Genomic DNA, 23,583 nt, shown 5'->3' on the forward strand with positions numbered 1-23,583 from the left:
TAGCACTTTTCTGTGTGCCCTTTATATGGTGAAAAGTGATTTTTCACAGTGATTTGAATGCAGGGACCTTACGAAAGTAAAGTTCTCATGTGAAGTTGTTTATGATATCTTTCTTGTATCTTGTAGGGCAAAATTTATTGCTCCGTTATATAGTAATGATGTGGCTTGTGTTTTTGTGCAGAAATACTCATGTAGATCAAAATTATATAATTGATGAAGACTGAACTTATACCAGATAAATATGGCTTTTTATTATTTTCTCTCTTTAAAATACTTCACTGGGTTAGGATTTTGCAGTGTTCTCAAGCTGCAAGTTATTTCTGCACAGAGTGAGGTGATTTAGTAATTGCAGCTTGGTTCAGTGTTCAATGATTAGTTTTGTTACAATACACTCGGCAGAAAATGTGTGGCTTAATCCGAGCAGTTCAAAGATGGTGCAGTGCAGTTTATGGTCTTAGCCTTAATTACACACTCATGCTACTTTGTCTGCTTGTGCAGTACGAAACAGGTTCTGGATGTGAGAAATTTGAGGTGTCTAATCCTATAGATGATCAGTTGAATAATACACTTTTGTGGATGTTAAGCATCCATGCTTCAGTCTTTTAATACCGTGGACAAAACCCCAGGAGCACCCCTGTGTACAAACCTAGGAGTTAGAGGAGCAGAGTGAGGCTCCCATGATCCAAGAGGAGGTGGTTAGACACTTGCTTGCCCAGCTAGACACCCACAAGTCTATAGGGCCAGATGGGATTCACCCAAGAGTTTTAAAGGAGCTGGCGGATGTCCTTTCCAAACCCCTTTCCATCATCTTCCAGCAGTCCTGGCTGACTGGGGAAGTTCCACTGGACTGGAGGCTGGCTAATGTTGTGCCCATCTACAAGAAGGATTGCAGGGAGGATCCAGGGAACTACAGGCCTGTCAGTCTGACCCCAGTGCTGGGAAAGTCATAGAACAGGTGATCTTGAGTGCTATCATGAAGCACGTGCAAGAGAACCGGGTGATCAGGCCCAGTCAACATAGGTTCATGACAGGCAGGTCTTGCCAAACTAACCTGATCGCCTTCTATGACAAAGTGACGCGACTACCGGATGGGGTAAAGGCTGTGGATGTAGTCTTCTTGGACTTCAGTAAAGCCTTTGACACAGTTTCTCACAGCATTCTGCTTCAGAAACTGTCAGCCTTTGGCCTGGACAGGCGCACACTCTCCTCGGTCGAGAACTGGTTGGATGGTTGAGCCCAGAGAGTGGTGGTAAATGGAGTTAACTCCAGCTGGAGGCCAGTTACAAGTGGGGTTCCTCAGGGCTCGGTACTGGGTCCAGCCCTGTTCAATGTCTTTATCAGTGATCTGGATGAAGGCATTGAGTGCATCGTTAGCAAGTTTGCAGATGACACTAAGCTGGGTGAAAGCATGGATCTGATCGAGGGTAGGGAGGCTCTGTAAAGGGATCTTAACAGGCAGGACCGCTGGGCTGAGACCAATGGTATTAGGTTTAACAACACCAAATGCCGGGTCCTGCACTTGGGGCACAACAGCCCTATGCAGTGCTACAGACTAGGGGAAGAGTGGCTAGAAAGCTGCCTGGAGGAGAAGGACCTGGGGGTGTTGGTTGACAGCCCACTGAACATGAGCCAGCAGTGTGCCCAGGTGGCCAAGAAGGCCAATGGCATCTTGGCTTGTTTTAGAAACGGTGTGACTAGCAGGTCCAGGGAGGTTATTCTACCTCTGTACTCGGCACTGGTGACACCACACTTTGACTGTTTCAGGAAAAAATATTTCACAGAAAGGGTCATTGGGCACTGGCACAGGCTGCCCAGGGAGCTGGTTGAGTCACCTTCCCTGGAGGTGTTTAAGGGACGGGTGGATGAGGTGCTGAGGGGCATGGTTTAGGGAGTTTTAGGAATGGTTGGATTCGATAACCCAGTGGGTCCCTTCCAACCTAGTCATTCTATGATTCTATGGTTCTATGATAGTTCATATGAAATCAAAGTTTTATTTTAATACTTTTATTAAAGAAGTAAAAACCTGGGTTTCCAAATCCAACACCATAGCAAACTAAGGGGACATAGCCAAAAATCTTCCATGGCATTACAGAAAGTAGTCAGTGCTTTTCTGCCCATTGTGGAGTGAAATCAGTGGAACATAATGCTTATGAGAGGAGACAAATAATGCAGGCGGCTAATATACAGTGGGTGGCAATTTGTTCTACCAGATTTAAAATGTTACAGCGAAACTAATGAAGCAGTGAGTCTTTGACAGCCCATGTTAATTCAAGAAGCAAAGGTAACTTGTTGAAGTGATACAAATCAACCAGTCGCTTCAAAATCTGTAGCTGTTTTTGTGTGTATGCTGTCTGGATATTTTTCTTATACGGAAGGGAGCTCAGATCGGTTCTAGATGTTACCGCTTAAGTATTTTTCAAGAAAAAGATTTGTCTTCTGTGAGTGTTTAATCCATTATAGGTGTCTGTTTGGAAACTATTTAGGCTACTTTTGGCTGACTTTGAAGAAATATTGACTAAATATTTGACATTGTACATGGCCATTCTGTGAGACTGACAACAGATTTTTGCCTCCCCTGCTCCTCGTCCCCTGGTTAGATAGCTGAGATTGTTGGCTGATACATAACATCCTGGTCAGTGGAGTAATGTGTTCAGAGCCTGTGGCTTTGGGCAGTATTGGTGGTGGTAGAAAGCAGTGCTTGTGTCTGTATGAATGTGCTTAGGTGTGAGAGAAGCAGAGCACTAGTAGTCCAGGCTTGAAGGTTCAGTGTCAGGGAATACTGCCATTTAATCTCACTGTAGCTGTGTTTGCTATGTTTTTGTAGTGGTTGTTTGGTTGTTTTTAATAAAGCTAATTATCCCCCCCTTTTTCTAAGGAAGCCTGGGATGGTTGTGGTCTTTTTCTAGGTGTTAACGATAATGTGTATTCACCCAGTGCTTAAAACTGTGCTAACAGAGACCAAGAAAGAAAGTCGAGACTGTCTGAACTGGAAGATGAGATAAGAGGAGCAGTCAGAGGCTACAGGGAAGAGGGCAGTACAGGGAAATAATTATATATATGTTCAGTCCTGTGGTACAAGAGTAAACAAGCGGTTATAGATGTCTCCATGTGATTTTTAACTTGTTCATGTGTTGGGACATTTTGCAGGGAGAGGAGCAGGCAGCATGACAGCCAGGGCAGAAGAGAGCAATGGGTGGCAGGACGAGTAGCAGGAACTGGAGCTAGGAAGAGACAGGAGAGAGGAAAAGCACTGGCTGAGGCTGGGCAGAGGATGTGGAAGAGGGAATGGAGGTGGGAAGGAATGGACTGTTGACTTTTTAAGGCAGTGAGAAAAAAGCTGGCAGCATTGAACAAAGTGTACGTGTCCCCTGGAAAGCAAGGCTCTCCAGGTTTCAGGTGGGTGCAGTGGGGCTGCCGGTGCAGCCCTCATGCCCCTCCACCTGGGGAAGGGTTGTGCTGAGGCTGTGTGGCTGATGGCACCCATGGCACATCTGGCCTGGTCTCTGCTCTTTTCTAAGTGCCATGCAGCACCTCACTGCAAGTTTCTTTTTATTTTCTGTTATTACAACTGGGGAAGAGAAATGATACCCAATAGTGTTAAGTATAGTCCCTGCTACAGTGCAGAAGTGAATGTGGCAAAGCAGCAGTTGGTTGCAAGACAAATAAAAGTACGTCAAGCATTTTGAATGCTAAATTCATGAAAGATTTTCTTGACCGCCTCCTGGATTAATTTTGGGGGGAATTGGGATATACAATACAATCAACTTGAAATACATGTGAAGTTTGCTGCGCGAGAGGGAAGAAATAGATACACTGAACAGAGACTGTGTGCAGTGCATTCCTCATGTGTGTTGGGTGGCACCTACTGAGAGACGGGACTCAGCTTTGTGCAGGTGCCAGCAGGCAAATTTCTCTGTGCTTTGATAACGTGCTCCTACAAAAATTATGGTGCTTTTGGTTTCTGTCTGTGCATTTTCATCTTCAGCTGGTGTTACGGTGAGCCACTGGAGAGCAGTGGAAGAGTGGTAGACCCGTCATTAGAGCTTTCCCTTGTCCTCTTCCACAGATAACATGCAGCACTCTTGATGTAAACCAGCCCAAATTTTGTCTCCTTCAGTCACAGAAACTGTTGTTTATAGACGGAGGTTAATCCCGTTTAAGAACTGAATTACCAAAGATGCAGTCATTTAACCACAGATGCCTAAACCTGGGTTGAGGCAGTTTGCAGATAGTCCTGACTGGCATTAATGCTCCACAGACATTCTGGATCAAGACAGTTTCATGGCAGGCTGTGCACTACCGAGGTGTAAATCTAATGGAGCTCACCATGACAGCAGTTGTGTGCTTTGCCTGATAAATGACTGTGGGTTTTGTAGAAATAAAGGCAAGTAGAAGATCTCTGTGTATTGCATGAACCTAGCTTCCTCAGAGAAGTGAATTGTAAAGATGACACGGAAGATAGCTGATGCTTTGCTGTCTTTGATTAGCTCAGTATGGAGCAGAGCATGGTGTGTTGGTAATTACTGTAGAATTTCCCCAGGCACCAGCAAGATGGATAACAGGCTTGGGGTTGCTGGTTGGACTGGCACTTGTGCTTTTATCCCTTTTTTCTGAACTTCCTTGAAGGCATTTATCTCTTCAGGGACGTATCAATAAAGGCATGTTAGCAAATCCCAAAGCCTGAGCTTCGCAGGAGTAAATGTAGGAAGAAAGGTTAAGGTCAGTCTAAGCTTTGAGGGGGTTGGGACAAGGGATTCCTTGCTCACTGAATAAAGACATTATCTGCTTCAGGCAGCGGTGTGACAAATGCACCTACCTCAACCACAGTCCCCATTCAGTTCAGCTGAAAATCTTCCTTAAGGCAGGGCAATAAGAGAAAGATTTCAAAATAGTTGTAACATGCTTTAAAAGCAAAACAAAACCCACAAAAACCGCAAGAAGCAACTGATCAGGTCAAACAAATGTAGCTATTAATGAGCTTTTTAAGATTAACAATGCTTAAAGTTGAGGATGAAGTGAAAAATCCAAAATAAGGGTTTTGCTTGGAGTCCCTTTCCTTACTTCTTCCTCCTTCTTCTCCCCCATATCCTCAGAAATAAAAGATGGAAAGCAGCAATGCTATGGGGAGCCATTTAGTAAAAGCAATCTATATTCTTTATAGTTAAAATGCAGGAGTTGCACCCAAAATTGCCTTTAAAGTAATGTGTATTTTGTTAAATGACTGTGTAGTAATCTGCACAGGCATGATGTTCATTTTCCATTGGGAACTTTGGAAATCTGTTTATGCTCAGCTCCTAAAGGTGCATTGCTACAATGTAGGGCAGGGCTGTATTTGAAACCTCCAAATAATCCTATTTTTTCCTATAAGAAAGCTATATAAACTATGGGTGTTCTCCCTTGGTTTTGGTTTCAGAAATTTAAACCAAAACCACTTCTTTGTTAGATAAAAGCAAAACTTAACTGAAAAGGACAATGAAAACAGTGATTGAAAACATATTCTTTCATTTGAGTGAGAAAGTTAACACTCAAGGGAGTTGGATTGTGTTTACTTCAGGGCTTTTGGTGGGCAATGCTCTGCTTGGCAAGCGTTTTGTTTCAAGTGCATTTTTGTACGACTTTTCTGATGGAGAGCTTCAGAAAATAAGCTGTAGAGAAGGCAGAAAGCAAAAGCCAGAGATGCAGAAGGAAAGTATCAAGTCCCAGCCTAAGAGATCTAATTGCTCTTGGAACATCTCAAAATGTGTCAACCATATTTAGAAATAGCTACATTAAAAAAGAAAAAAGCTTGATCCTTGTAACACTGTAAATCACAGAAAGCAGTGAAAACTAATATTTATGAGGGGGATTGTGAAAGCTTGTGTGACAGTTGGAAATTACATCACTGTTGATGTTTCAAATTCTTTTGTAAAGTAATGCAATACTGTGTTTATGAATGAATGAACAAATGATTGTGCTGTGCTAAGCATACTCTATATGTGTAAACTGGGTTGAGCTATTTTATATCTGTTGTCTTTGCTTATGTTACTTTGCAGTACACAGTCCCATATGTTTCAGTGTAAATATAAAAAACTTAATTCAGTGTATGTATTTTTTTATTCCAGATACAGACCCACGTGTATTAGAGAAACAAGAACTTCAGCAGCCAACCTATGTCGCTTTAAGTTACATTAACAGGTAAGTGTAGTTGGTTTTCAGGTATAACTGATCTTGGCTTGCACAATATGTGTATATGTGCATATGGCAAAATGGTGTGCTTGTGTATGCTTTCTGTTTAGTTTCATGTTATATGACCTGCTCTGGAAAGGTAGTTGGGTTAAAAATTAACTGTATTTTTTATCACTTTTATATAGGGCACAAGTAGCCCTTTAAGTGCGCTGCTCAAATACTTACAAGTTGAGAGTTTAGCCTTTTATCTTTAAGGTAAATCTTGTGTAAAACAAGATAATTTGCCTTTTCCTAATTTTCTGCTTTCTTGTACTCCACGAAAGTGAGTGGAGAAAGAAATTTTTTTTTTTTTAATGAGAAGTGATATTTAACTGATAATAGTCCAATATGTAAGAGATTTTTTTACAGTACTTCAGAATTTCTTCATCAGTGACAGTGTGCATCTTTAAAAAGCTTTCTTGCCAGCCCTATATAACATAAAACGTGAAAAAAAAGAGAGAAATCAAACCAATTTCTAAAGCCTTTATCTAAATAACAGAGACTTGACTTTTCATTTATTGCCTGGTGGCAGAACTGAAACTTCAGCGTACACTCCAGCGTGGAGGAGTGGAACGGTTGTTCACGTCCCAGGCAGTGTTATGGTTAAGAGCAGCCTCTGAGCTGCTCCTTATTTTCCCTCCCACCTAAGCACCATCATAGGGAAAGATGCCAAGGTTTTATGCTGTTGCCCCTTTTTCAGTATGCTTGCCAAATTCTGTCCTGATCCTAAATGAACACTGTACAGGAAGTGTAATTCCTCATATAAAACCCTTTTTCCTATTCTCGGAAAATTAACATGCTGCTTTTGGAGGATTATTTTGCTTTTTTTTACATCATACTATTTTTTTGATCAGCTGTATTGTGATGGAAAGTTCCAGTCAGCTGCACTTTGGAAATGCAGTTCTCTGAAAATACTTTGTACGAGTTTGTTGGGTTTTATGCATGGGGCACCAGTTTTCTTTTCTATCTTTGCTGTCCAGAGGATGAGATACAAACTCACAACCCTGGAAGATTAACCCAGAATTTAATTGAGGATTGACTGAGTTGATTCAAACTCTCATGGGCCACAATTTTTTTTTCTGATTCTACTTCATGTTAAAAATCAGGGAAATATGACCCAACTCAGCCAACTTTTTCTACCACAGAGTCCACCATTTGGCTTTATATAATATTTGCTGTAGAGAAAGAATGATGGGGGAGGACAGGGTGAAGGCTTTGAAGTATGGAAGTGAGAAATGGTGTTGACTTGGTAAAATGACTACATTTTCTCCATTGCATGAGACTGTGATGACTAAGAATAGCTGGCATTGACATGATTTCCTACTTGGCAAGTAACTCCTGTTCTTCCTGGAGATAATCCTACCCTTTAAAGCGTATTTTGAAATTAACCGTGACCCTTTTTAACACTTATTTCTGTTGTTCGCATTTACTGAATAAAACGTTTTTTCTCCCCAATACGTAGGCTTGGTGTGGTGTTGTGTGTCTTGATATGTTTCCCTCTTTCCATTATATACTTGGGTGTTTTCTGTAGTCATTTCTGTGGTTATTCTACTTAATGTGAAGGAGAGGGAAGGTTTTATGAAAATTAGGGAAAAGCTGTTTTGAGACCGCAGAAGGTACCATGGGACTTGATTGTCTGATTTGGAATCAGACTACTTTTAAAGCAGTTTGAAAGTGATACCTTCATGATTTTGGTACCATTTGAACTCAGTTTTGCGTGACTGAGACAGTTTTAGTTACTGACTACATATTTTGTCCAAACTTTCTTACCCTCTCAATTCTGAGAAATAATTCTGCAAAACTAAGTTGAGTTGTTCTTATAGTAAAACCCAATCTGAACTGACTCTTATTTAAACCAGCTGCTATTTAATTGCTGTTTTAATTGTATTTTAATTTTTTCAAAGTGCTGATATCTTTCATTGAACCACCTGCTCTGTGCAGCTCAAGCTCTTGAGGGAGCAGCAATATCCATTACACGACAAGACATGCCTTTCTATTTCCCACTACATATGCCAGAGCTGGGTTCTGCTTTGTTGTCCCAGGCTATGAACTCAGATTTTCTAGCCTAATGCATGTCATAAACATGTTGCATACTGTTAGATATCAAACACCAGATACTGCTGCACTTTTTTTAAACCCATGCTTTTATGGCTTCCAAGTGGAACTGAACTTAGCTTGGTTCCTGCTGTGAGTTCCAGGCCTTAAAACAATCTTCCTCTGCAGATTTGTATATTCAGTGTGGACTATACACTCTTGTGGAGCCTGGGAAAATAGGAACTTCTGATTCCTAGAGCCTGTTTAAATTGTACGATAAGAGGTACACTTAATATATGTTGTGGTAGAAAGATTAAATGGGTGTGCTTTATGCTCTGTCCATTGCCCTGCTGTATGGTGGCCATTATAAGATGAAACAAAACAAAACATAAATCTAGGTTGTCAGGCTTGATAGCTGGGAGGATAAAATAGCAGTAAAGCAGATAGTAGAGAGAGAAGGATACAAGAATCTGTTTCCAACCTTAAATATACTCCTGTATCCATTTCCCTTCTACCCCTGCTTATTTTCTCAGGCATATTAATGTGGCAATACCGTGTGTGCCCTTAAGTTTTGAAACAACCTTCAGACTGTGGATGTCTGAATCTATAAGGCTCCATCTCTTTCTCTGCTGGAGATTTACTGCCGTTACAGCCTCCAGTAACTACACACAGATGCAGCTTCCATAGTGTGTGATCCTCATGCAGACAGATAACGTTCCTTTTAAAACCGGTAGACAAAATATAAATTATAGGTCATAATGGTTTATTATCACTACATCAAACACTTGCACCAGGCATTTACTGCATTGCTACAAATCCTTTTCTTGGATGAAGTTTAATGCAGCCCTTGCACAGTCCCAGTATTGATGACTGCTCCCTACCTACTTTCTGTTTGCTTTCTTAGAAGTCAAAACTGGAGTCAGCCAGGCACACTACTGCCAAAGCAGATGCAGTTCATTTGCTTCCATCCTATAAATACAGGAGTGGTTTGTCTACAAGGGGTTCAATGGTACCAGTACGTGAATGGGATTCTGGCTGTGATCTGTCAGGAGTAGATGCAAATGAGCATCCAGGCCAACATCCTCCAGTACTTCATAGAGGTATTTCCTTTGTATGTAAAGGTCAAGACATCCATTTATATTTTGTATTGCATTGAAATGCAGTAATTAACAGCAATAACTAATACTACTTACACTACTTATATTACTACTTAGATACGGTGTTTCAAGCTTTAAATGAATTAAAATGACTATAAATTTTGCTTTGTGTTTATTGGAACCTGCGTGGTGCTGTTTATGCCTCTGAGTCTCTTGGTCTGGGACTTTGGTGATGATGGTTCTCAAGTTTGCTGTATTAATGTGTAATGTGAAGCCCTGGCGTTTCAGCGTACTTTCAAGGCTTGTGCAGTCTAATGGAGAGAGACTGCTCGTATTCTAGTTTGCTTGATATGGATACTGCTGGTTACCTGTTAGTGATGAAAGCAGCTCTTGTAGGAACAAGTGAGTTTTTTTCAAAACAAACATTCCAGCATTATTGGCAAAAGTGAGAAGACAACACAGGCATGCAAGTACTTTCTCTGGCTAAAAAGGTAACACTAAAAAAAAAAAAGTGCTAAAAATTCTTAAAATCAAAAGCTTTGATTTCAACACTTAATGAATGAAAAATCCCTTACAATTAAGTTTTAGAGGAGGTATTTCAACTTTGAGATAATAAGTACAAGAAATAGGAAGAAAGCATAGTTTATTGGAGTAAATTCCTTTCACCTTACTTGCTATACTAACTTGTATTATTGGAAGCCTGTGCCATAGGCAGAATAATTAAATGTGCCTTTAATACAGTTTCTATAATATACATTTTCCTTAGGTATAGAAATTGCTTCGATTAAAAATTTTCATCATAGTGGGCAAAAAAGGAAAATAGAACACACCTACAATTGAAACTAAGATGCCTTAATTAAATACTATTTCTACTGCAAGTCATATAATAGCTGAATTAAGGAAATGTTGAAAGCAGAGTCTGTTGTAATCTTAAAATCTTTGAAAAGCTAACAAAATATTTTTAATTACTTTAGTTCTAGGTTCTTTGTACTGATAATCAAAATCATACAGGATAGGTTATATAATAAAATAGGTTTTAAGGATCAATCCTGCAAGCAGTATGGCACACTGAGGTGAATGTTTTCAGTGTTGCCTGTAAGCAGGCTGTTGAATGAGGCTGTTGATGTCTGTAGAGTTCATTCTTGTGCACAACTGGGAGCACAAATTAAACCAGTGTCAAAACTGGATGGTGGTTTTTTGTGCGTAGTCCACGGTTGTTCTTGCACATCTCTGAGCCAGTCCTAATGTTTTTGCTTCTCCTTCCAGATTTTATTTTTAACTGGCAAGACTTTGCCTCACTGTTACCACTATAAATTCCTGTAGGCTTCAAGCTTCTCCCTCCATTTCCCTTTCCTTCCTCTCAATGGTCATTGACTTCTCAAGAACAAATTTCTCTATTCTGCTTCCTTTTTAAATACTGGTGGAAGTAAATGAATCATTTCTGTAAGCATATGTGTTTGTGAAAGGAATTAATTGCATGTAAAGTTCTGACCACTGCAGACTGTTCCAGTGTCTTGTCCAGCTCACTGACTCTCTTTCTGCTGCTATTACCTACTTTTTCCAGGGGTAAAATTAACAGCCAACACCATAGGATTTAATTTAATTTAATTAATTAATATAATTTAATTTGCAAGTTACTTTAAAAAGTGGTAAGTCTTTAGGTAATGATATTATATTTAGTTTGCACTGTGTTACTAATGCAATAACAAGAGGAATGTTTTGGATTTGGTTGCAATGCTCTTTGAGTACATCTGTGTGGTTTCTTAGCAGCGCATCCAACCCACATGGTACTGCTCCTTTATGTCTTTGACCTTAAGTTGTTTATTTGTTTCTTTGTTTGTTTTTTTAAGGTACTATGCTCAGTGCTGGACAGAAATTTGAAGTGCTTCTTACTCCTTTCTGTACGGGAGGTTCATTCTTGCCGTTGGCCACCTCCACTCATATCCGTTATTTATCACTAGGATTACCAACTGCTCTGTGTTTCCTGGGTTTCCTCTGACAGCTGATTCTGTCTATGCATTTAGTTTTAACCGTTCAACATGCTTTCAGTATGATAGTGATTTATGTTAAAGCTACTTAGCAGCATCCACAATTTTTGCAACACATTGAACTTTTTCCTCTGTTCCTGCTATAACGAGTTTTCATGGAGTAAGTTATCAGCAGTAGTTAAACAAAAAGCTAATGAAAGACTGTAGCCTCTCAGAGGTTATACCTAATATCTGGAGGTGTTATCAAAAAGCTATTTTCTCAGCGGCAGTGCAAATCCTGTTCCTTCCTTTTGTTTAAGTGCGTGAGTATTAAGTTGTTTGAATAATGTGTGGAAGGCCAAGATTCATTTTCCTCCTTTCTGATCTCTTAGGAGTGTTTTAATCATAAGAATGTTAACTGGCTTTGGATAGGGCATCATTTCTCCTATTGACATTGCTTCTCTTTGGCTCTTGATGTCTGTGAACTGTCACTGGAAGGGCTGGTGGGGAACAGTTTGGAATCAGACTTAACATTATGAGCATAGAGAAAAGTAACCCTTGCTTGCTTTCTTAATAGATGCTTTTTTAGAAGGCATGTGGAAATAGGAACAATTCTGAAGCAGTGAACGTCTTCATCTAGAATAAGTATTCACTGCATCATTCATCTGATAAGCAGAATATCAGACTTGTAGTCTTTCTAATCCAGGCCTGAGATTTAAGCTTTGAAGGTGTATTATTGGTGGTACATTATAGATTAATGCAGGCATGCTACAAATAAGTACATAAACCCTCTTAAAAACTCATTTTTTGTCTCAAAATAGTTAATTTGACATCTTGAATGAAATAGCAGGGTTTTTTTACGAAAAAGTAACTGAAAGAAAGCCATCATAACTTTTTTTCAGTATGGCACACACTGTCTTAATTCTCATGTCATTATTCAGAAGCCAGAGGATAGAGGCAAGACATTTCTGTTTTGGAAGTCCTAATGCAAGTCAGTTTTTCTGCATGAGAAAAGCCAGTGAATCTGATAAATTATTGCTGTGCCACCTGTTCAGTTTTGCTGCATTTTACATTGCCTAATGCCACAGTTCTTACCCTTTCTCTTAAAATGTATTTTTTCCATTCTATAACGTGATACTGTCTCATTTGAATTGAATATCATAGCTCTGTGAAAGTGCAGCAGCCCCTTCAGACTATTGATTCTCATCGCATTGACAGTGCATGCCAGTGCTTCCAGTAGCTGCTGGATTGAATGTGTGACAGAATACAGGAACAAAGGGATTAAAATATCATGTCATTTGCCAGATAATATTTTTCTGCCTAAGCTTATTTTTAGGTTTGCAATGACCAAGTAGATCATGTGGTTTTGTTCGTGTAGCTATATCTTTATGCTCTGGTATTTGACTTCTTCTGGAGATGGAACAAGACAAACTTCAGATGATAATTCAAACAAGATGTGCAGAAATTAATGTTAGTTAGGGTAAGGGGAATGCTGTTTGGTTTGGAAGGATTTATGCAGTTGGCTTTGTTTTCTCTTTTTCTTTTCATCAGTTTCAAGCTAAGCGAAACTGAAGATTTATATAATGTACAGCTCTTTTATTTCATGTCAGCAGTAAAGATCAAAAAAGAAGATTGGCATTTTAAGGAAAAGACCTAATGCCATTCCCTGAAATAAAAAATAAATGATTCATTAAATGTATATGACACTGAAAGAATGTGTTTTACTTGTGGGGTTGTATTTTTTTTTGTTTTAATTGAGATGTAATTAGCATTCTTCTGGCAATGCTCATATGGACAGAAAAAAATTCCATCTTAAGAATCTCAAGTGAAAGAAACGCTGCCAAGTTAGCATCATTCCTTGCGAGTGTGCATATATACACCTCTGTGTGTGCAGTTTAGTTAGCAAACACTAGAGCTGTCAGTATAAATCCTCAAGACTTTCAGGATTCTTGTCTTTATCAGTATTCATCTTTTGCCAAAATTGATGAAAAAATCATCTTGTCTTTCTGGCTCTGGTTTCTGTCTTGGCCAGATCTGTTTTGGTTCCCATCTTTCTGCATAGGTCTTTTGCACAGGCCACTTCATTTTGGGAAGGGAGAAGTTCTTTAGTTTCCCTTGCTTTAAAAAGGAAGGTATTTCTTTTCTGTGATGTTTGAATTTGATCATAAGCAGTAGTAGTGCTCTCAGAAGAACTGGGTGTTTGCTGTACAAAAAAAATAATATTCTGACACTTCACTGTCAGCTACATGGGGTAACAGCTCTCTCACTATCTGTTTCTGTATGTGATAGCACAATGAGGCCCATATTCTTATTAGATAGATAATAACATAAATTTATTCTTTATATTACAGTTATTTAACATACAAAACTATCTGAAAAATGCACTAACTTGCTGGTTTCATATCCTCTGCAGAAATAAGAATTTGTGGAAACTCTATTATGCTTTGATTTCAGAGTGAAGGATGAGCAAAAATTTTACTTTTGTGCATTAATTTTCTCTCAGGTACAATCTGACATAAAATGGCTGAAAACAGTGGCTGTTTTTCCTGTCTTTATCACTCACAGAAACAAGTGACCACTTACTTACCTCCTATCCTGATATGTTCGTTTTCTTTAAATCGCCATCAAAACTAGCAACAAAACATTACAGGCACAAGAGAAAATTATAGGCACAGTAGATAAGTTTTTAGGAAAGGTCCTCGCTATCCAGTGTTTTTCTACAAGTTTGTTATGGCCAGCTGAGCTACATGTGATGACTTATGGATTGGCAGACCTAACCTATCTAGAATTCCAAGGCAATCCAGACCAGCTGCTGGTAGTATTAATTGGCTGTGGCCTGATTTGTTTTGAATCTAGAGTTTACTTTTTGCTGATCTTTTGTAGAAAAGCAGTTGTGCTTATTTTTCTAACTTTATTGATTTTTTTAAAGTAACACTATTTCATGGTACTGCTACCGATTTAGATTCATTGCAAAAAAAAAAGCATGCATAGGCTTAATCTACAGGAAGACTAAAAATGAGATTTTTTTAAAATAAATTTAATAGTTCAAAATGCAAACCATCGTGTTACTTTCTTTCCCAAAATTCGTTTTTAGATACGTTAGTGCATTGCATATTCTTAGATTCTTTCCAGTAATGAATATCCCACTAATTTATAATTTATTAAAATGTAGCAAACTGCATTCTGGAATAATTCCCAAATTGTCTATAGGCACTTGATGTTTCTCTCCCTTCTCCTTCATTCTGATCTTTCCATGTAACACTTACAGGTAAGGGTGTTCACACAGGGTTTGCCAAGTACTGGGTATTCAATGAGGGATGGAGACTGTGAGCTTGAAGAGAATGTAACGAAATATAGTTGCAGCCCTAAGTATGTCTTTGTATCTTGTAGACATTCCAAGTAGGGGAGCAGTTTGGAGGTTGCATACCAAGGCTGTCCAAGTCATGCATTAGGACAGCCTATAGCCTACCCTAGAGATTACGTGCAGATGAGAGACTATTCTTAGTGCTGGAGAACTTGGCTCATGAGGAAAGATTATTGATGTCATCTTCCGCTACATAAAATCTACTCCAAAGTGTTGGTCTCAGCCTTAATTTTCATTAAATATTTTTGTGGTTGGGTTGACCTCTCAATTTGATTTTGGGCCAGAGAGAAAGTTTGTATATCCTGCAAAGATACATTCATTATCCCACCACTTCCTCTGCAATACTCCGGTTTCCCAAGAAATGGAGACCAGGTGGAGAGCCTGACAGAGTTGGCTTCTTCCCTTCTGTTTCTAATGAGGTTGTGGGTGAGTTCAGCAGGGTGGCAAGGGAGTTTTGCAGTCCATCAGTAAAATGCTCTTGGAAGATGATTCTCTAAGATCTGTGACTAGAATAACACAGGTTGTAACAGTCACCAAGCACTTTCAGTACAGAGCTGGTAGGAACATGTGTTGCGCACTGGAATCCCAACTAGGCTTCACGCTGTGAAAACGCAAAACAAAATGAAGGTTAAAACTGAAGTCAACTAAAAGCAACTAGTGGATACAAAACATGAGTCAAAGAGAGCAATGAGCAGATATTGTATAATATTTGTAGATATTATGTAATATACATTTTATATATTAAAGGGAAGTTTTAATATCATCAAAACAGAAGTAAGGAAAACATTCTGTGTAACTGAATTTTATTTGGCATTTGATTTTCCTTTGGAGCTGCTCTCATCAATTTGCAGAGTGCTCTTAGTGCTAAGAGGAGGAAGCCCTGGGACATCATCTGTGATTTCTTTTTTTTATCTAGTTATTTTTGCTAAGATAGTATGGCATCATATAATCAGAAAGTAATTTTTCAACAGTGCAGAGACATGTGCAGAACCACGAAACTACCTTTTTGTTGTTGTTATGAATACAAAAACAGCTGATAGTTTGTTCTGATCTTGTTCTTGGATTTTTCTGAAGCTTCTTGGCCATACCTGAGGAAGTGAAGACAATTTACAAGGCTGTAAAAGTTACAATTTGCACGATGAAGTAGAAATAAAACACTAGCTGGTGCGCATACATGGGCTGCTTCTCATATACAGCTGTTTGTACGTGTTTGTGAATACAGGTGGACAGTTACATGCCTCTGATTCCTGAAAGTCTGAAGCTCTGAAGTCTTAATTTGATGAATTTTAACAACAGTCATCGTGTATGTTTGCATTACACATTATTTAAGCAACTTTTGTTGGACTAAGGTGGCCTGAAACAGTCAAAAAACTTGATTGGTTCAGCGAGCAAATGCTATTGAAGGGAAGCTTTATTCAATTAATTTGGCTCAGTTATAGTACAATTAGTCAGGCGGATTTAATACTTTCTAAGTCTTGGTTTCCCTGAAGCAATTTGTTTGCAGACATTAGATTTCTTGTTCTAATTTCCCAGAGAACTGAGAAAGGTTTTCTTTCTTTGTTATTGTTGTGGTTTTGGTTGGTTTGGGGGACTTTTTTTTGAATGAAGTACGGTTTTTTTCCACAAGTGGTATATGAGGATACAGGCAGAGAAAGAAATAATTACAACAGTAATTCCATATACAGCTGTAGGTGGTCCACGGGAGTAGACACTGCTGATTTGTCCTTGATTTGCAGAGGAATTGTTGTGAGTTTGCATTGCATGGTTGTTTAAGAGCGTGTAATTTCTAATTAGAGTAGCTTTTGTAATGCATGAGAAAGAAACCGTAACAGAGAGGGAAGTAGCTGTGGATTGGGATGTGTGCTCTATGACCTTGGCACTACTGTGTGTTACCAACATGAAGAGGTATTCCTGTGAGACTGAGCTCATTATCTGAAGTTTGCATGACAGACAGTGTTAAACTCTTTATCCTATAACAAAGTAACCCTCCTCTTTCAACATACTATTCTTTTTTATCTGCTGCTGTGGTCTGTACTACAGGGAATAGGGAAGATCAGAGTAAATTTCCTCTGACATTCTTTTCATAGAAGCATAGAATAGTTTGTGTTGGAAGGGACCTTAAGGATCATCCAGTTCCAATCCCCTGCCATGCGCAGGAACGCCTTCCATTGGATTAGGTTGCTTGTAGCCTCATCCAGCATAGTCTTGAACACCGCCAGGGAAGAGGCATCCACAACTTCTCTGGGCAACCTGTGCCCGTGCTTCACCACCCTCACAGGAAAATATTTCTTCCTGAGATCTTATCAAACTCAGCTTAAAACCATTCCCCCTCATCCTATCACTGCAGTCCCTGATGAAGAGCCCCTCCCAGCTTTCCTGGAGGCCCTCTTTAAGTACTGGAAAGGTGCTATAAGGTCACTCTGGAGCCTTCTCTTCTTTAGGCTGAACAATCCCAATTCTCTCAGCATTTCCTCGTATGAGAGGGTTCCCGCCCTCTGATCATGTTTGTGGCCCTCCTCTGGACTCACTCTAACAGATCCATGTCCTTCCTCTGCTGAAGACTTCAGAAATGAATGCAGGACTCCAGGTGTGGTCTCACCAGAGCAGAGTGAAAGGGCAGGATCACCTCTCTTGACCAGCTGGTTACAATTGTGGTGCAGCCCAGGATATGGTTGGTGATATGTTTTGCAGCATGGTTTTAATGCTGTTAGACTGACATTACTGAATTGGGGCGGGGGGGAGCAGTGGAAGGTAGTTTGGTGTGGGGTTTTTTGCTGTTCTTCCAGCTTCTCCTCCATATAATGTTTTCCTGGCCTTTCTTAAGGTGTCAGCTGTGTTAATCTGTTTCTAATGAAAATGACATAATGAGGCCTGCAGCCTCAAGGGTCTCTAACAAGTTGTAGCTGGCGTCTGTTCCTCCTTTCTTCTCTGCTCTATCTGCTGCTCCTAGCCTTTTCAGGATTCTTCTGCTGTCTCATGTCTGTTACTGGCTGTGCAACGCTAGCAGTTTGTTGTCCTTGAAGAAAGCACGTAATCTTGGTGCATCCTTACAAGCTGATGAATGGACGCCCTGGATGAGGTGTGGAAGAGGCAGGTTGTTCTGCAGTTGTGTGTAAGTAACTTTTCACATTTGCCACCACCAGTGTTAGGGACTGACTATGTGCCTTGAATTTGTAAGTTTTTACAAGAACTCTTGAGCTGGGTATAGGTTGGTTTTATTACTTGCTTTTGTAGTGTGGATAGCAAGACCATTTGTGTTAACATCCAGTTCACCCTTAGCTCCTGTGGTGGTGGTGCATTCTTAAACAATTTGTGGTAGTAAGTTCCCCTGCTGCTACACACAATGTAAAATAATTTCAACAAAACCAGGGATTTTTTTGAAAGCAATTTCCTTCCCTGCATGAACTTCCAAAGTGAAACACCTTTAATAAAGAGTTAAAAAACCAAACATTCCTCTGTTCAAGGTGAGTCTATGCATTTGTGTGTTACTTCCTTTTCTACTATTTATTTCATTTGTTCATGTGCCGTTTTAAAACAGGGCAGCTGGGCAATGCTATTTGTAAGAGATGAACAGTTTCTGTCCTCTCTGGGGAGCATTATCAGGGTTGGTGCTGACTTTATAACTACAGAGCTTAAATATAAGAGCTTATTTTGAATATGTGCAGTGCTGAAACTTCAGGCTTATGCTTTTAATGTGATCTTTGGGATCTGACCAAATGCAGAAATATTATACTATTTGTTATCTGTGATGAGATCCTAGAAATACCTTGAATTTGTACCCAGTGCTCTTGAACAGCTCTTACAATAAGAAAATCGAGAGTGTTACCGTTTTCAATAATGAAAAAATAACTCATGCTGAATGTAATTCTTATAATCTGCTGAATATAATGTAAAAATGACATTTTGTAAGGGATTTCATATACATGCAGAGGAGTATCTAGGCTCCCTTTTCCTATTAGTTTTGCCCTGTAAAACACATCCCTTTATTTCTTACAGTTTCTCTACTGATTTCTCTTTCACATTTCTTAATCTTATGCACACAGAAGTTGACCTTTTTGTTGTTGTTTATTGTAGAAGGCTGGAAAAGGGGTTTGTAGAAACCTGTAGTGCAGCTACATAAAATTAATATATTCTTTATGCTTGTAGAAGAAACACACTCAATATGTAACAACTCCTAATTTTTTTTTTTTTAATGCTTCATGTAGTGCAACATCATTTATTCTCATTGGCACCAATGTCTGTGCACATAATTGATTGTTTGCATCCTACATTTTAAGGGCCTGTGAAATGTTGCTGATAATTTTGATTTTGTCCATCTGGTTCAGTTAGAACAATGTTACTCAGCACAGCTAGGCTGGAAACTGTAGGCAGCGCCACCGCTCTACTGGAAACCGGCATCCGCCCCTTTCAGTCAATAGTAATTTCCCTTTAGACTTAGTTCCAGTTCAATAAGGGCCCTTGACGGGAATGGTACATCAACTTCAGGTGTATCCACCTCAAAGTCTTATATGGGAAACCTCCTGTTACTGTTTCTAATTGACTTCTTTTGCAAATCACACCTGCATAAGTGAAGACTAACTTCAGTCATCTGAGCAGCATGTTGCTTGTGAGAGACGGCCTATGTGACTTGGACTATTGATATTATGAAGCTTATTTTTTCTTTAACAATATTTTTGTGCAGGGGTTAAGTAATTCCTTAAGCTGAATATAACACGGATTTATTTTTTATTTCAGACTACAAAATTCACAAGTTTTTGCTTACATGATATGCAATACAGAATAATAACCTATATTGTTTTGCAAAAATGTAGTAGGTCTGTGGATTTTTCAACTTTAATTATTGTTTTAATATGATTAAAAAGTAAGGAAACTTTGCCAGGAGCACAGGCTTTATAGCAAAAGGTGTCATTTGTTCAATGAGATAGGCAATTTAAACATACTTTGTCTGTGGGTTCATGTGATCCATAAAAGATGTTCTGTTTCCTCATTATTATTTTTCATTTCCCTTTGCTACCTCAGTGATGGCATATGTAGATAGAAAATATTGCTTCAGTAAAGTTTGAGCTTAGTTATTTCAGATCCTAAATGTCTAAAAATCACGCTGGGGGTTTTGTGCATGTGTAGTGATGAAAAGCCTCTCAGTTTCCTAAGTAAATTATTATGGTGGAGAAAGAAAAGAGCTATGGCATAGGAGTATTCCACATTTCTTGAAAATAATTTCTTGGCAAAAATTGTAATAAAATAGAAGTCCATTAACCATGAACAAATTCTGATTTGTAACAGCAGTAATTGTATCCATACTGCTTGTCAGTATGTGTCCTCACATATGATACAAACCTACAGCATTGCCATCTGAAGAGTTCTTCCATTTTTGCTTATGTCCTCAGTTTGTTTGAGACATTGTTTATTGGGGCAGCATGTCGGACACAGTGAAACTTTCACCATGAAACCTGAAACTGGGTAAAACAAACCTGAAGATTGGATCAAGTTCACAAGAACATTTGCTGAGGTCTGTAAGTCTGGGTTGAATTTGCAGCCAATCTGTGCTCACTTATTGTGCACTGAAAGAACCACAAGAAACGTATTGGTTTCATATGGTTTCAGCCTTCAGTCATTTCACACTGCTGGTGGCTTCAGTAAAAGCTGGACATTGCTTGCTCAAACTCCAGTGAAAGTGAACCGAGGTCCATGTAAAATGATATAGAAACTCAGGTATGGTGTTTTGACAGAATCACCAGGTAGGAAAGAAACAGAAAGCAGAAGATTTTTGTGCCCCCTAGAAGTGAAAAGAGCAAAGGCAGGCATAAGCAGGATCTCCCCTCACACTTGAGAAGTACTGCAGCCCAATAATGACCAAGTGAGAGCAAGTGTCAGGATTGGACTGTGTGTTCAAGGTGGAGTTTTGGTTGACAGGTAAGAAAGGAGAGGGAAAGGTTGATGAGGAAAAGGTAAGAATAGCGTCCCCTTGCAGGTACAAACATGGGAGTTTTGTGGAGGATTTCTTCTAGTCAGGGGAAAACTAAAGAGAAATTTTAAGTATAGGATATGAGTATTTGGAGGAAATAAAAGACTGGATCAACTGAGTTATAGGATGACTGAAGCATATAAAGCAGAATTCAAGGGAGGGGTTATATAAACTGACCCCAGGAAGAGTCCTTCAGTGTGGTGCATGGGGGCCAGTATCTCTTTTTGGCAGCTAGAGAAGGAAGGCATTAAATTGCTCATTGAACGGTTATCTCTGGATCATGATAAGTAGATGTAAAAGGAAACCTTTCTATTTTGAATCATCTCTAGTTAATACAATCTTCTCGCTGCTGGGCATCACTTAAAAACTTTGTTTCCTCATCCTAAGAAGATTCTTGTTGATATGGGTGCTTGCATCTCTCCCTTGTGAGTGCTGTGTCCTGGGAGAAGTCGTGTGGATGCATGTTTGAATATCTAGGATGTGGTTTTCATTCTTCTGAGGTAACGGTGCTAACAACTAGTTCCCCTTTTTTTTACTCTGTCAATAGTGCTGAAATCACATTAGGTAGCACTTGAAGCTGATGAACTTTGGTTTTAGTTCCAAAGTATGTAGAAATGTATTTGGCAAGAGAAAATTCAGTAATCAATAAAAAGTGTTCTCCCCAAACATCCATAGGAAGCCTGGTTTCTGGGAACTGAGCATGCTTCATGCCAGTCAGAGTTGTGGAACCTGCTGGCCATATTTTACTGAGTTTAACAGTATGGTCAAGGTCTTCTAAGTTAAACAAATTAATCTTATCTTCATCTAATTAATTGTTGGCTGGGAAGAAGGACCAAATGAGTGCTCTAGGTACAGAGAGAAGGACTCAGCTGCCAGATGCTGTCTGGCAGGGCAGCTCTGGAGTTATCTTGGCACACAGGAGTTCAGAGAAAGCAGGTTTCCATTATTTTTGCTGGTCATAGGCAATTTGTTTTCTGTCCATATCATCTATTGGGAAACTCTCTATGGCCTTCTGTTTGGCACTCTTCACATTTCTCGCAGTACTTTCCAGAACTACTGATCCTTGGGGAATTCACTAAGCATCTATGAGAAATTAAGTGCCTTGCTATAATGCTGGCTTCGGATCAGTGGGAGCTGTAAATAACAGCATAGGGTAGAAACAGTTCTAGGAGGAACTTATAATAACAGTAATCATCCAGATAGCCAAGAAACTTGCCAAATTAAGTCTTCCAGTTATGCGTCTTTAGCACCTGTCTTCCTGAAGATGCTGTGTGCAAGCGGATGAAGGCAGGCAGAGCCTGTGGAGCTGAAACTGGGACTGGGGATCTCACAGCAGCCATGACAGAAAAATGTCTAAAAGGATGAATGCAGTTGATCTTGAACAGTGGGTCTTCAAATGAGTGTGTGCTTATTTCATTTGTGGCCAAAAATTTTCTGCAAACTTTCAACAGCCATGCCACAGTACCTGAACTATAAACCCCATTTTCACGTGACAGATGTTGAAGACTAGACAATTACGTTAACCTTTACTTTTGGGTTTCAAGCCTAAAAAACTGTACATACAGAAAGATGGCATACTAATGACTTTTACATAAGCGTGATGATTCACAGAAAGTAGCATTTTCATGATCATGTGTGTGATACAGCTTTGAGGAGAACAAAATTGGGTAGCTCCTGAGGAGCAATTCAGCCAAATGGTTCGGAGCTCTGAGAACCGGCCACCATGAGCTTTGTAGCTCTTGTTGCCTGCTGCATATTTCTATTCTCCTCTTTTTTCCCCCTCCTGATTTCCTGTGGAAAAAAATAATGCAATTCAGACTGTGCCTCAGTGGTGTTTTTTTTTCCCCTGAGTAACTTTAAAGCATTTCTGGTTCTCAGTGCATTGAAACAACAGGGACAGAGCTGATGGCTTAGATTTGATTTGGTGAGATGCCATGTGATTTGAAGTGTCATGTAGATTAAGAGGTGGTGACAGGATATCAAAAGACTCAGTGCTGTGAGGAGGAGCACAGGATCTTGCCAGATAGGAAAGAAGAGTGCAAGAAGAAGAGAGTGGGATCTACAAGGAGGTCATATTCACTCTTTACCCTTGTTTATGCGTTGTGCCTTTGAGACTAAGAATATATGTTTTTCAAACATGGCTAGCTGAGCTGCAGAGGAAGGGATGTTTTTTGTGTTGTATTCTCTTCTGTTGTACCTCTTCCATTGAAGACTGTTTCAATCAGCGTTACTAAAGAGAAAATTAGTGACGGTAGCCAAGAGATGACGAACGTACACCTTCAAATCTTCTGTTTATCTCTTGTGGAGTTGAAATGGGAAATGTTTTCTATGGAAATTAGAGTACTAGTATAGTAAACATTCGCAGGAGCATGTAAAATACCTAAATGTATTTTTCCTCAAATACTGTCTCTGTTAATGTAGCACAAGTTACAAGCTGCTCTTTCCTTGCATCATTTGATTTTTGGGAAAGCCATTAGCAAGAGTATGGAAGTGTGATTCAAGATGCACAGGTTCTGTCCCTTGAACCATCAATTACCATTTGAGACAAGTCATTTTTCTGTCCTTGTGTCACTTCCTAACCTGGCTGATGCTTTGGCTGACTGTTGACAGATCCCTCCATGTCTATGATAAAAAGTACTTTATATCAGACAGGTGGTGTTGTCAACTGTTGTCTCTCTAGTTGGTGTCTGTTCGTGCAGCATATTGAGAATTACAGTTAATAAGCTAATCAAATAGAATTATGTTAATTTAATTGCAACGAAACAGATGTTACTTTAAATTCCATAATACATAACAGAGATTACTTTTTCAAGACTGGACAAGATGGGCAATTTAAGGTGAATTAAATGCAGAAATTTCCACTAATATAAGTGGTGAGTTTGCTGTAATTTATAAAGGTTTGGTTAGTTTTTCTGCCCTCAGTCGTACATTTTCCTACACATTTCTTCTGCT

General features: G+C 39.4%; 1 protein-coding gene across 2 annotated transcripts in view; it reads left to right on the top strand.

Moving 5' to 3' along the window:
- JAZF1 (JAZF zinc finger 1) overlaps positions 1-23,583 on the top strand; it is a 203,155-nt gene that overhangs the window by 107,561 nt on the left and 72,011 nt on the right. For both annotated transcript variants that reach the window (XR_008448831.1, XM_054060422.1), the window contains exon 2: positions 6,102-6,174. Coding sequence is in view for 1 of the 2 variants with exons in the window: in XM_054060422.1 (XP_053916397.1) it covers positions 6,102-6,174 (73 nt within the window). In the remaining variant the exon portion in view is untranslated. The remainder of the gene's footprint in view (positions 1-6,101; positions 6,175-23,583) is intronic.

This window comes from Cuculus canorus, chromosome 2 (assembly GCF_017976375.1).
Source record: "Cuculus canorus isolate bCucCan1 chromosome 2, bCucCan1.pri, whole genome shotgun sequence".
Lineage (NCBI taxonomy): Eukaryota > Metazoa > Chordata > Aves > Cuculiformes > Cuculidae > Cuculus > Cuculus canorus.